The following is a 15473-nucleotide window of genomic DNA, read 5'->3' on the forward strand; positions in this document are numbered from 1 at the left end:
TTGAAACAAAATTAACCATATTCACCATAATCACCACTACTTCTGGTCAACGCAATTCATTTAGGCCCCGATGGCTCCTTCTTAGGAATCAAGGATTTTATAATAAACAGGTAGTCAGGACTAAGGAATAGGGACAAAGACAGAAACCAGATGTATGAACTGGGCCAAAATGGAAATAAAAGAAAGAATTGAGTGAGGTTAGAAAAGGAGAACTGTAGACCAGGCACTGTGACTCAAACCGGTAATTCCAGCACTTTGGGAGGTCAAGGTGGATCACAAGGTCAGAAGATCGAGATCATCCTAGCTAACACGGTGAAACCCCATCTCTACTAAAAATACAAAAAATTAGCCTGGCATGGTGGCGGGCGCCTGTAGTCCCAGCTACTCAGGAGGCTGAGGAAGGAGAATGGCATGAACCTGGGAGGCGGAGCTTGCAGTGACCTGAGATCGCGCCACTGTACTCCAGCCTGAGCGACACAGCAAGACTCCATCTCAAAAAAAACCAACAACAACAAAAAAAAAAAAAAAAAAAAAAAACCACAAAAAAACAAGGAACTATAATTCAGGAGTAACAGAATTATATTCCACCTGGGGTTATCTGGTTCTAAGTATGGTTGGTAGCAAAATGGGTTGAGGACCACACAAAGCATTCATTTCCACTAATGGACCTTGGATACAGTTCTTAGGTCCATTGACCCTGTTCTTAAATTCATTGGCAAATGGGGCTTGGTTAGGACAAGATTAGCCAGATTAGAAAACTGGAGTGAGATAAAGCTCGCAGGCCAATGGCATGTGTAGATACTTGAGAGACCAGAAAAAGGTAAGAACAGAGGGTAGGGGAGAGAAGGGAAGACCAACACCAGAAGACACAGCCCAATATGTTCCTTTATCTGACTGCTACATCTGAAGTTCTTCTGACTACTATTTGATTCTCTCTACCTATTTTTCTCTCTTATACATAGACTTCTTTTTAATAATACTCAATGTATGATATTTTCATGTAAAAATGTTATCTAAATTTATCTTCACAATACTCAGGTATGAAAAGGCAGATACTTTTATTCCTATTTCACAGATGAGGAAACAGACAAGAATGTGAGTAATGTTTCAATGTAGTTAATAAGTGGTAGAACAAAGCATAGAATCTAGGCTCCCTGATTGCACCTCAAAGTTCCTGCCATTAGACCCACTGTACCACTCCATAATATAGGCAAAATTGATGGCTAACAATATAACAAGGGTCACCCTCTCTAAAATATTGCCTCTTCCCTTCCCAAAAAACTAGGTCTCTGCATGACTGTAAGCATGTTAGTTACCAACTGCCAAGTGACCTTGGTTTTAAAACTGGGCAGATGAGTTAATCTCACTGGCTTTCTATTCTTATTTAGCTTGTTGCTGTAAGAGGTTTAGAGTAGCTTTCTGAGGGCATATGTTAGCCTTCAGTTTTAGTGAGGAGTAAGGGACTAAATCCAGTGAAAACTTACGTGAAAACAACCTGAGGAAAAGCTGTAGACTGTGAGTCAAGATGGGGAATGGCAAATCTATAGCTGGTGATCAGAGAGCAGTTCCTACACAAGGGACCTATGTGTGGTACAGAACATTTATGACGGAATATCCATCCGGCCTGCAAACGCTACATGAATTTAAGACGCTTTTGGGTCTGCAAGGTCTGAATCAGAAGGCCAATAAACATGTTGATCAAGTTTATAATACCTTTGACACGAACAAGGTAAGGTCTTTTACTTTTCATTTCATTGGAAAATGCTACGGTTCTGCGCTCTTTCCTTTTTTTCCCTATAAGATAGCCTTAAGTAAAATGTGTGCATCCCACTGAATAGAGAGTTCTTCAGACAACTCACAGCTTGTAGGTAAGTGAGTCATTAAACACTTTTAGTACTGACGGCATGAAAATAATTGGGAACTAGCCTCTCCCACCCTAGGAAGTGTTCTGCATGTAGGGGGTTATTTTAAAGCCAAATTAAATCTCGGCATGGAACTCTAATGCTATCATTTAAATAAATCTAATAAGTACAGATTGATTTACAAAGACTGTTTTCGAAGTATTTAATGCATTGGTGACATTTTATAGAAAAGCGAATTACAGGACTCTGCTTTTAAAAGTGATTGCATCTAGATTGGCAGATATAATCAATACAAATTAGCCAACATGTTGTCTGTACTCAAATCAAAAGTTAGAATGCTTCATATTACTTTTTTCCCCATAGTTGACCAATTTAGTTTGAGGAAAATGGAAACTTAACAGTTTTAAATTCAGACAAATTTTTGTTTCTAAAGATGGTTACTCAACTATTGTCTTGAATTTACTCATTTCTGAGGAGCCGTAGTGCATTTAATTTCATTTCTTGAAAAAATAGAGAAAAGAAAAGAAGATATGGAATTGAAAAAAAAAAAAAAGAGAGAGAGAGACAAAAAAGCAACAACCTGAAATATCAGGCTCAGGTTCTGCCTGCTTTTACTTGTTTATTTTGGTTATTTTACTGTGGATTTGTATATTTCAAAATGTGTAGATGTTGATTCGAATAAAAAGGAACAGAGAAAATACTAATAGAAAAGAAATGACTTTAGAAGGCCATCCAATTGATAATAGAAGAGAAAGAAGGGGAAGTAAATTGGATAAAATTTTTAAAAAACTGGTTGTTCCATAGGATGTTTAGAATTTAGCACAATCCTTTAAACCAAGAAGCAGGTGACTTAAAAGGAGATATCAGGCAGGAACTTGGGAAAATTAAACCTGTGCAAAATTAACAGCTATTTTAATCCTTGTAGCAATGTCAGGAAGAGATTTCTTTAGGACATTATGGTATGGTCTTTTGTGCTTTGTTACCAAACATAGTTAAGCACTGCCTGTTTAGCATGACAGTGCTTTCCTCCTCATAAATTTTACTTAGTGTCGATGCAAGCAAAAGGCAATCTTCAAGGAGCTGACAAATCAATGGGAAAATGTGGCAGATTCCGCTTTTGTTATTAATCCTGAAATGTGTTCCGGATACTATAAGCATGCTGCCATGTTGTCTTTATTTGCCTCTGCCTGTGTATGTGTCTCTCAGCTCTCAATCTCACTTCTCTCTTTCTTTCGCTCTGTCATTCTCTGTGCTTCACTCTTTGTATGGCTGCTATAAGCAGCCCAATATCAAGATGAAAGTCTGTTGCTCTAGACAGCAGCTTCTTAGGCTCTGAGTACTCCTGAGAGGTTAGAAAATGAGCTATCATAGAGTTTTACTCCAAAGGCATTGATGTCATATCCCATGTCAGCAGTTTGGTTGCCAGCCCAGTATTTGTGAACATTGTACATGTCAGGGGTTCACATGCAAGAACAGGAACATGCGGAAAGGAGTGCTGGGTGGAAGCAAGGATCTGCTGCCAGATGAAGCAAACTGGCAAGGAAGCAGGGGCAATGTCCAGACAGGTGTGTGTGTCCTCAGTGTGAGAGCCCGCTCAGTGTCCACCACAGGAATGGCGCGACCCATCCTGGGAGCTTAATTTAGATGGCTTGGAAGTTCTGCTGCTATTCATCGAAGACATTTTATGTTTGCTTAGGAAGGAAGTGAGCCGAAGCAGTAATGACAAATGCCACAAAAGGTGTGGGGAATCTCAACATAAAATCAGGTGGTAAAATGACAAGAGTAAGGATTGTTCATTATCAAGTGATACTAAGAAATGATGTGCCATTATGCACAGAAAAAGTCATATATTAGATGAATTGATAAAACTAGCATCTGTCCAGAACTCCCAAAGATTTACTGTTTCTATGCAACTTCTCTGCAGTTTTCTTTTTTTCTTTGTGATTTTATAAGTTTGACTTTATTTTTAAAATTTTATTTTTAAAATGAATTTTGTGTATGTCTAAGGTATACAACATGATGTTATGGGTTACATATGCATAGGAAAAAATGTTACTGTACTGAAGCAAATTAACATATCCATCATCTCACAGAGTTGCCCATTTTTTTTTGGTCTTTGTGGCAAGAGCAGTAAAATCTACTCATTTAGCATGAGTTGCATATAAGTACAATTTTGTTACTGTAGTCCTCGTGGTGTGTAATGAATCTCCAGACTTGTTCCTCCTACATATCTGCTACTTTTATCCTCTGACCTACATCTCCCCATTTCCTCTTCTCCCACCCCACTCCTCGTAACCACTCTATTTGATTTTTTTTAGATTCCACATGTAAATGAGATCATGCAATATTTTTCTTTTTCTTTTATGTGCTATAGATGGAAATTATTTAAAAATGCATGTCATACTTTTCTACCTCCTCAAAGTGCTGGTAAAGCACTTTCTTGATATATCAGGGTCATTATTATGAACAGCAGTTGTTACATTCTGTGTAATACCGTGGGACACCCATTCCCATTGAAGTTTCTGGAGCTGTTTCCTAATGTTAAAAACCCTGAAAATTTGTGCTTTTATCATTGTGTTTGCTTTTTCTTGTTGTTCTGTCTTTTCTCCTCCTGTCAAACTAACATTTCACAGCTTTCTTATTGTTATAATATTCATGAGCTTTTGATTTTTAATGTGCCGTTTCTAACCTGGCTTTGGATTGTATTCAAGCTAAGCAACCCTATTAGGATAGTGGTTAAAATAAAAGTAAATACATTCTGAGATTTAGAGCACAAAATTTATAATAATATTTTTTAGCTAATCACACAGCATGGTGGGTTTCTCCTTGGCATTCAATAACAATAACACTTTCTGAGTTCAAGGATGTGGGGAAAAGAGAGACCGTACACACTGTTGGTGGGAATGTAAACTAGTACAGCTATTATGGAAAACAGTATGCAGGTTCCTCACAAAATTAAAAATAGAACTACCATAGGAACCAGAAATCTCACTTCTGGGTATATATCCAAAGGAAATGAAATCAATACGTTGAAAGGTTATCTGCACTCCCATGTTTGTTGCAGCACTATTCACAACCGGCAAAATATGGAATCAACCCAAGTATTATCCATCAGCAAATGGATGGATTAAGAAACTGTGCTGTGTATATGCAATGGAATACTATTCAGCCTTAAAAAACAAGGAAATCCTGTCATTTCCACAACATAGATGAACGTGGAGGACATTATGCTTGGTGAAATAAGCCAGACACAGAAATTCAAGTAAGGCGTAATCAACCTCACTGATACGTGAAGCCTAAGAAAGTCAAGCTCATAGAAGCAAAGAGTAGAATGGCTGTTGCCAAAGACTGCCAAAGGGGTTGATGGGGCAGAGGAGTAATAGGGAGATGTTTGTCAAAGGGTAGAAAATTTTAGTTATGCAGGATGAGTAAGTTCTGGACATCTTGTACAGCATGGTGACTACAGTTAATAAAATATTTCATACTTGAAAATTGCTAAGAAAATCTTAGATGTTCTCACCACAAAAAAGATAAGTATGTGATAAGGTGATGGATATGGTAATTAGCTTCATTTAATCATTTCACATTGTATACACGTATAAAAATAACATATTGTATACCATAAATATATATAATTTTTGTCAACTATTCCTTAATAAAGCTGGAAAACAAAACCCACTTTTTGAGTGGTTATGATGTGCCTGACACTGTTCTAGGTGCACTGAACCATCAACCATGGAGGGATGAACACATTCAACCATCACAATGGTAATGGAACCTATTTTATAGTAATGGCCATGGCCTTGGCCCCTCAGACCTTTGGGTCTTTAGAATTCAAATTGTGCTTGCCCTGGGTCCATGCTGCCAGGGCTTAGACTACTGCCAGTGATTGAGTGCAACAAAAATACTAAGGCTGGGTTATTCCTAACAGACAGGAGAGTCCTCTGTCTACAGGCTTTGTCTCAGGGATTCCCTGGCAGCTTTGCTGGACCTTGGGTTGCAGGAATGCTTAGGACATTTCTACCAACCTTCCTTCCCTCTCTTCTTCACCTGGATCAGATTAACATCATGGTCTGACAGCTGGCTCAGCTGTTACAGACTCCCTCCCTGTTTACTTCCACACATGCATTTCTCCAAGTAAAATACTTAAACTGAGTTGAATAGGTCTACTGTCCTATTAATAAGACTCTCAGAAAAAGAGGCCAGAGAAAATAGAAGATTATGACAAAAGAAATCAGAAAAAATGGCCACTGCGGTGGCTCATGCCTGTAATCCCAGCACTTTGGGAGGTTGAGGCAGGCAAATCACTTGAGGTCAGGAGTTCAAGACCAGCCTGGCCAACATGATGAAACCCCATCTCTATTAAAAACACAAAAATTAGCTGGGTGTGGTGGGGTGCACCTGTAATCCCAGCTGCTTGGGAGGGTGAGGCAGGAGAATTGCTTGAACCTGGGAGGTGGAGGTCACAGTGAGTAGAGATTGCACCCTTGTACTCCAGCCTGGGTGACAGAGTGAGACTCTGTCTCAGGAAAAAATTTTTAAAAAAAGGAAAAACCAGAATTTCCCAGATCTATTAGACACAACTTTCACAAGGCCCAGCACAATGTGCAGAAAGACATCAACATACAGCATGTTCTGAGAAATTTTATAAGAAGGGTAAAGAGAAAATCCTAAAGTCTTCAAGAAAGGAAAGAAAACAGAAATAGAAACCAAAATAGCATTGAGCTTCTTAACACCAACACCAGAAGCTAAAAGTGGAAAAAAAAAAAACCTTCCAAAATTCTGAGAGGAAATTACCGAGCCAAATCAAACATGAAGAGAGAATAAAGACATGCAAAGACTAGAAAATTTATTTCACACTTACTTTTTTTTAAGGAAGCTCTGGAGTAGGTCTCCATCAAAAATGAGGGTTTATTTATCTGTTCTCACTGCTATAAAGAACTGAGAGTGGGTAATTTATAAAGAAAAGAGGTTTAATTGGCTTACAGTTCTGCAGGCTGCACAGGATACATGGCTGGGGAGGCCTCAGGAAACTTACAATCATGATAGAAGGGTGAAGCACGTCTTTACATGGTGGCAGGAGAGAGAGGGTGGAGGGGAAAGTGCTACACACTTTTAAACAACCAGATCTCGTGAGAATTCACTTACTATTGCGAGAACAGCAAGGGGGAAAACTGCCCCATGATCCAATCACCTCCCACCAGGTCCCTCCCACAACATTGTAATTGAAGATTACAATTCAACATGAGATTTGGGTGGGGACACAGAGCCAAACCATATCAGAGGACATATATCAACAAACAAGGAAAGAGGAATCCAACGTAGGAAATCAGGTAAGGGCAGTCTCAGGATCATAGAACAGGAAAGTCCAGATCAACAGCTATATGCCGAAAACCCATTCAGCTGCTAATCCCAATTGAGAAGGAAAAAGGGGGACCCTGGGAGGAAGACCTTAAAAAATGACATTGATGAATCAGCTACTATGTTTGTGGATTTCAAAAGCAATATTAAATTGTTAATAGATATTTAACAAATCTGATGCTGCATTTGACTAACAATAACAAGGCTAAGTACAAGAAAAACTACCAAAATTTAAAATGAAATACCTTAAACATGTTTATTATGAAAATTTTCCACATACAAAAGTAGAATAGCTCTCATAGATCCATCAGTCAGCTTTAGCAATTATAAAAATTTTGCCATTTTTGTTTCATTTGTCCTCCTACATGTTTTCTGTTTTTTTAAAAAGAAAAAATATTCCGACATTATGTAATCTGTCCTAAAAATATTTATTATTCATCTATACCAATAAGGACATTTTTAAAACATAAGTACTATGCCATTAGCATACCTAAAAATAACAGTAATTCTATCTTAAACTTTAAATTGACAAATAATAATGGTATATATTTATGGGGTATATGCTATAGTATGATATACGGTTGACCCTTGAACAACACAGGTTTGAACTGTAAGGGTCCACTTACAGATTTTCTTCCTTCTCTGTCACCCCTGAGACAGCAAAACCAACCCTTCCTCTTCCTCCTCCTCAGCCTACTCAAACGTGAGGATATCCTGATGAGGATGAAAACCTTTATCATGTTCCACTTCTACTTAAAGAAGAGTAAATGTATTTTCCTTATTATTTTCTTCATAACATTTTATTTTCTCTAGCTTTATTGTAAGAATACATTACACAGTACACATAACATAGAAACTAAGTGTTAATCAACTGTTTCTGTTAGAGGTAAGGCTTCCAAGCAATAGCAGGCTATTAGTAGTTAATACATTGTGTAATGATTAACTCAAGCTAATTAAAATATCCAGCATCTCACATACTTATCATTTCTTTGTGGTGAGAACACTTAAAATCTACTCTCTCAGTGATTTTGAAATACACATTATTATTAACTAATAATTGCTAATACCATCTACTACCCAGTCTATGGACAAATTTTCCTGATTATTTCAATCATACACTTTTTTTTTTTAGATTCTTGATTTGAGCTAGGATCCAAACAAGGTGCTCATGTTGCAATTGTGATTATGACTCTCAAGTCTTCATTTTTTTTCTACAATAATTCTCTAATCATCTTCCCTTTTCAAGCCGATGATTTGTTAGGGAAAGTGAGTCATTGGTTCTGTAGAAGATCCCGCATTCTAAATGTATCTGATTGTCCTCTTGTTGTGTCATCTAACTTGCTTTTGGTTCTTCATATTACCTATAAACTAGTATTTAGCTGTAGAAACTTAAATAGATTCAGGTTTGTTTGGAAAGAATACTTCACAGGCACATAATTATTGATTGTCTTTAGTGAATTGTCTGCTAGGTTCAGGTGATGTCAGGCTGATTACAATGAGGCAATTACTAACTCCATGTAAAACAAGGAAGTCAATAATTTTGGTATGCCACAGCTATGCAGAGAACAAAATGCACCATAGGCTGGGCACGGTGGCTCACGCCTGTAATCCCAACACTCTTGAAAGGCCAAGAAGGCTTGAGTGCAGGAGTTCGAGACCAGCATGGCCAACATAGCACAACCTTGTCTCTAAAAAAATACAAAAAAATGTAGCTGGGCACACTGGCTCACACCTATAGTCCCAGATACTCAGGAGGCTGAGGTGGGAGGATTGCTTAAGTCCAGAGGGGTTGAGGCTGTGGTGAGCAGTGATTGCACCACTGCACTCTAGCCTGGGTGATAGAGACCCTGTTTCAAAAAACAAATTACCACAATCATTAAAATGAAACTCTGACTTTTAGATTAACTACAATTAAGGGAATCTGGTGGGAGAACAATAGTGTGCTGGTGAATGCTTCGTTAGCTCAGAGGGTTCAAGGGCAGGTAACTCTGGTGACATTTGCTGATTTCCGTAGAGTAAATACTCGCGCGGTGGCCAATTTTCAAGCTAATGACTGTTTAATACTTGGCTTATACAATTTAACAATCAGCTCACTCTGGCAGATGAAATACGCTCCAGCACATCATTGGGTTATATGAGGGTCATAAAATTAAATACTTCTCTTTTAGTATAACAGGAAGCCAATGTCTAAAATTAATAAATCAAGATATAAGAATAAGCATCTTAATTACAAACATTGAGTAAAGACTAGGAAAAACCCCACAAGTTCAGTGTTTTTAATTATAAGCCTTTTAGTTGTATTTCATTTTAAATATGTACATGTTCTATGTACATGCTTAAAAACAGGATTCTTTAAAAATTTAAAGATAGCACAGAAGACAGCAAATCTGAGTAGGTGAGGGCAGTGATGGAAACTGCTCCTCTCAAAATTAAGATCTGTCTGTGGGAAAGACTTGGCAACACAAGTTCTTTAGTTTCTACAACTGGGAATCGTCCATTCCATTATGAAAATTCTACTGACTTGAAAGCCAGTGTCCTAGACTGGTGCAAACGTGTCAAAACATAAAGTCTCCATGATGAGTCCAAAATGAAAGTATGTGGCTCCGTGGTCAGTGTTACACCTAAATCAGGTGAGATGATGGGACTTGAAGTTAGGTGGGCTCCAAAGACCAGCCACAGCAACCACCACTGCCAACGCAAAACCTGTTGACAGCCTGGTGAGCCTTTGAGGGCCAGGTGCGGGACAGCACAGATACAACAGAAACTGTAGATTTTTGTTGCTGGCCATTGGTTCCTTATAGGCAGTGAAAGTTGGGCAGGGGCTGCACTATTCTCACCTAAGCATCTATAGGCTTCACCTGGAGATTGATACCAAGCACCCAGTTCTTGGGAAAGCACTTGCTGTTCTGGGAATGCACCTGCACTCTGGCTCTGCTCCTAGGGAGTGCACAAAGTGGAACTTGCTTCTGCTCTGCTGACATCCATGCAGAGGCTGAGGATGAAGGAGCACCTGGCCCTGCCACTCATCCTGCACTCTGCACTTTAGGTATGCTGCCTTCTTTCTCACCCTCCGTTTACTCCTCTCCAAGTCTCCTTTCTCTTTTGAAGGGCAAGTGGTGCATCAGTTCATCCTCATGAAACAACAGTACAGAAATATGAAGAATAAGAGGATTATTGACCCGCTGAAATCCCACATTTCCCCAGAACGGGCACCTATTATAGCATGATGGCAGACAGAAGACAGCAAACATATTTACCGAGTGATTACATAAAATGATAGGGAGATGTGCTGAACCCCTGTTAACCTTCATAAGGAAGGCACCAGGTTAAAGAGGCCAAACAAGCTGCCCAGAGCCAGCAAATGAGACATGGGGTTTCATTAGGGTCTTATATACAAGAGAGAGAGCCCAGTGGCAGGGGCTGGACAACATAACTGCATGGCCCAGTGGTGGCAGGCTGGTTAGGAAAACTGCAGTCGCTTCCCAACAGCATGCAGTTGCTATAATGTTTTCAGTTCAGATCCTCCCCTTAATGACCTCCACCTGGCAACCTTCATTTAACCTAAAACTCCTGGCCTCAATCACCTGTGACCCATGTTCCACAGGACGGGACAGGGGCTTAGATGTTCCTCATAGACAAGAAACAAATCTCCGGGTTGGCCACTCCCGATTCTCTAGCTTAGAATACATTCAGGTGCATCTGCCAGACAGGGGTATCCTCACGTTTCTCTGAAATTATTCCTACCAGGTGTGTTTACCCTGCAGGAAACAACTGAAGTAGCCTCAGTTTTACATATGCACTTCTTTCCTTTCCATTCCTCTCTTTCCCTCCTTTTTTCCCCCATATGTATTCCAAAGGAGGCCACCATATCTTCCAAACTCTAAGTTAGTGCTTAATTGGAGTAATTATCTCAAGAAGTTGTTTAAAATATATTTATTTTCTTTACATGTTTATTTTTTATTTGGATTTCTTGTTTTGTCCACAGAATTTATATGCTTATTTTAAATTTGGTTTATCATTATTTAATTAAAAATTTTTTGCCATAAGTTATTGGGGTACAGGTGGAGTGACCTGGATGAGATTGGAGACTATTATTCTGAGGGAAGTAATCAGGAATGGAAAACTAAACATCGTATGTTCTCAGTAATATGTGGGAGCTAAGCTATGAGGACGCAAAGACATAAGAATCATACAATGGACTTGGGGGACGCGTGGGGAAAAGTGAGAGGGGGGCGAGGGATGAAAGACTTAAATGCATTTCTTATTTGTGTATCTGCTAAGAATTTCAGCTTCTGTACTCAGGCATTCAAGAAATGTTACTTTAGTTTTCTACTAAATTTGTATTTTGAGTCCTCCTTTACGAAGGAGGGCTCTCCCGCCACTCTCCAGGATTGCATGTAAACCCCAAATGTGCATCCAAACCTCAAGGTGTTGGGGGAGAATCTGTCTACACCAGTATTTGTGGAGATAGTCCCCCTCTGTATCTCCTGATTCATGCAGAGGGCTGTTGTTTCTTCACAGCTATGCCTCCTAAGTCAGATTCTCTCTTAGCTACTTTATACTCCAAGGCCTCTTAGTCTGGGTCAGGCTTCTCTGGCCAAATACACCTACAGCCTTTTCTCACCATCTACGCTAGGTGCAGGGGAACTTGGTGTATCTGTACCCAGGAGGTGAATCACAGGTGCTTCTGCTCTTACAACTGCCAAACGTGGTGTTTCTATTATCTGTCATCCAACCATTCTTGGCTCTCACATATCAGTGCCTCCCTCCCCCTCAATATCTGGCAACTCTCTCTTCCTTCCTTTATTCCACACCCTCCCAGCCTATGGAATCTTTATGTAGTTTGGGAGTAGACTGGAGAAACTAGAAAAACTGTGTCTAATTATACATCCTTCTAAATCTTTTGTTTATGGCATAAACTTTATGCTCTGAATCCTGAATGGCTTCAACCATTGAAACTTGAGAGCTAAGAATGAACTCTTGATTCCTGCTTAATTTTCTGCTACAGTGACCTATCTCTTAGGCAATGAATGTCTTTATGAATGTGGGGAGAGCTGGATGACAGGAGGGATTACCAGGAGCAAACTCACATAGTTAACATTCTGTGTTACTATCTCACTGCACTTGCAAATATTTACTAAGCACTTGGAGGCATGGAGGAGGGAAGGATGCCACAAAGATGGATAAGAATTGGTCTCTGTCCTAAATTGACTTTACAATGTAGTGGGGAAGACAGGCACATCCTCAAAAAATAAAAAGAAGTAAATAAAGAATCAAAGCTTGAGAGGGGGAAAAACATTGTACTAACTCTGTGGTTTCAAGGTTCCAAATGGACCCGTGGTGTTGAGGGCTGCTTTTAAACCTGGTAATGTGGTCAAGGGTCCCCTAGGGAAATTCTTCAGTCCCATCCCAGCAGGGCAGATAAGAATAGAAAAATTACATTCCAATATTAGGGTTGTGTGGGGCTAGGGGTGTGTAAATAGGTAGAAAACATGATTTTCTGTTCCCTCAAAGAATTTATAACCTAGTTGAGGAAATAAGTTATATCGAGATTATATAATCAAAGAATAAAACAAGATAGTATAAGCAGGACTGACTGTGCGATCCAAGGCTCATTTACTGGGATCAGAAGATGTGGCAGAGGTTGAGCGATGGACTTAGTTAGGAAAGGCTTTCTGGAGAAGTTGAGGCATTTGGGGATCTTGAAAGAAGTGAAAAACTGTGATTATTACTAATAAAGGCTAACACTCAACACTTCTGTGTCAGTCACTCTTTTATGCATTTTATGTTTATTATCTCATAGAATCCTTACAACAATATTATAGAGTAGATACCATTTTTCTCATCTGCGTTTACACATGAGGAACCTGAGGCACAGAGAAGTTAAGTAACTTGCCAGAAACTACACCTCAGGATTAGAATGCTGACTGCACCCTTGAATTGGTGTGTTATTCCATTAACAAAGGAGTTGAGAATTGCAATGAAGAAAACAGCTCTAATTAGAATAGGAGGGAAGAGGGAGACGGCATGTGGGGGCCTAGTTGAGGCAGAGGGTTACGGCTACAGCATAACTGGCCGCAGACTTGAGGTGTCTCATCTAGAACTTTTGTTCTATGTGGGTAACCAGACAGTAGTCAGGACTACACTTACATCCTAGCTGAGAAATGAGGCGCTCAGAGCACTGAGATGCCTGGAGAGTCTCAGAGCAGAAGGTCAGTCTTTGATGATACCTCTAGCTTCTGGTCCATATTCTGGTTGCTGTAATAGGTGTGAAGGTAAATAAATGACCCTCAGGACCACAACTAGGCATCTGGGTTTTATCCAAATAGAGTGTCATTATTGACCCTTAAACTAGGCCCAAACTCCTCTAAGAATACTCACTTGTCAGATGCAGGAAGGCAGGGATGAGCCCATTTCCAAAGGGCAAAATTGGACTAATAGAAGTCTGATTTTTGGTGGCAGAGGAATGAAATGGAGGAGGAAAACAGGGGTCTAAAAGACTTGTCAAAAGTCTTTGCCTCTTTGGGGACTCCAAAGATCTTACAGAGGGAGGTAAAATGGTTTCTCTAAATGTATGGGTTTGGAACTCAAACCACCAATGGAGTGCCAGTTTAAGCCAGAAGAACAGTTATCAGCACTAGGTCCATGTAAACTCCAGAATAAAACAAAACACCCAGAAAATCCTTAGGTTGTTATTTTCAGTTAGCAGCTTCGGACAAAGCCTGGGCATCAGGGGTGAGGGGATGATGAGTGAATTCTTAGAAACAGGGCAGAGGTCTATCCTGGACGGGAAGAGGAATGAGAAGCAGCGGGGCTGTGGGATTTGAATAATGATTATTACAGTGGATGTAGTGAAGGTTTACCTACAAATCTGTTCATAAACCACATCTTAGCTTTAATGTAGCAGAAGTCCTTGCTGTTTTTTTTTTTTTTTTCCAATGAGCCCCTTAGGGAATGTCTTTATGATATAAATCACAGCCCAGCAACAGGACAGTGGAGGCAGCACCTTGGGAAGAATCAGAATGTCTGGCCTCCTGTCCCCGCTCTGACCCTTACATGGGGTATGTAATCTTGGACAAGACCATTAACCTCTCCGTGTCTCAAATCGTTCATTTCCAAAACTGGGACAAGACCTGTGCTGCCTGCATTATCATTGAGCTCATGTGAAATAATGCAGTTGAAAGAACTTTGAAAAAATGTGCAATCTAGTCCACAAATGAACAGAATGTTTATCTGTAAAATGCAGATAACTCTGACCTGAGCCCCCACAGGTTTGATAACAAGGCAGATTTAACAGTACTTCTTATCAAGCTTGTATTGTATTTCCAAACGAAAGGTGTTTCTACAGTTGCAGGAGTTGCTTTCCTGCCATTTCTTGTTTTTAATTTTTCTTAATGCTTTGGACATTTATTCGTGCTGTTCTGGGCAACATTTGCCCCTTGCAATGGCTGCCAATCATGGAATGAAATTCATTGAATAAGAATCATCTTAGTATTTTGACTGTCATCTTACTATAACGCAGGACTCATGCTTGGGAGCCCCAGGTCTACTTGAAATTCGGAAGTGACCTTTGGTTATCTGCTCCCTGGCTTCTTTGTGTAGGAGCCCTTAAAAATTGGAGCAGGCAACATGCCTTTTAACTTGTGTCATAATCACTGCTGTTCATTAACCCGTGGCTACCCTGCAACCCTATAACACTGTACTGGGTTTTCTGGCCTACAAAGTGACCACAATTAACTGTTGATATTCATAAGATACGTTTACTGGAAACAAATGATCTTATATTACATTGTAAATCATTAAGTTGCAATCTCTTAAGGGTTAAGAGCAAGAGTTCAGAGCTACTGGCATGGAAGCTCTCAGGAAGCATTTGTTGTGATAATAAAATAGGTCATATTTGCTCGGCACTTCGTAATTTACGAAGAATTTTCATGTATACTATCAAACACAACGTTTTGGTTAAGCTTCTCACAGAATTTTACCTGTTAAAGACATCAGCTTTACCCGCTGACATACATTTAAATGTAAGCTGTTGTAATTCATGTATTTTAACAAAATCTATTGAAATTGTGGTTCTTAATTCTGGCTATATATGAGAAGCACCTAGAGACATTATTAAAAATACCAGTGACTGTGTTTCTAACTCAGAACAACTAAATCAAAACAATGTTTTGTTTTTTAAGCTGCCCGATGATTGCAATGTGTAGCCACACATGAGGATCACTGCTATCCAAGAAAGACTGCGGTCTA

The 15473-nt window shown here is 39.5% G+C and overlaps 1 protein-coding gene across 2 annotated transcripts in view; it reads left to right on the forward strand.

Moving 5' to 3' along the window:
* Positions 1 to 422: 422 nt before the first annotated feature.
* GUCA1C (guanylate cyclase activator 1C) overlaps positions 423 to 15473 on the forward strand; it is a 48153-nt gene continuing 33102 nt past the window's right edge. For both annotated transcript variants that reach the window (XM_050778910.1, XM_050778909.1), the window contains exon 1: positions 423 to 1729. In XM_050778910.1, the coding sequence (XP_050634867.1) occupies positions 1526 to 1729 (204 nt within the window). In that variant the 5' untranslated portion in view covers positions 423 to 1525. The remainder of the gene's footprint in view (positions 1730 to 15473) is intronic.

Source organism: Macaca thibetana, chromosome 2 (genome assembly GCF_024542745.1).
Source record: "Macaca thibetana thibetana isolate TM-01 chromosome 2, ASM2454274v1, whole genome shotgun sequence".
Taxonomy (NCBI): domain Eukaryota; kingdom Metazoa; phylum Chordata; class Mammalia; order Primates; family Cercopithecidae; genus Macaca; species Macaca thibetana.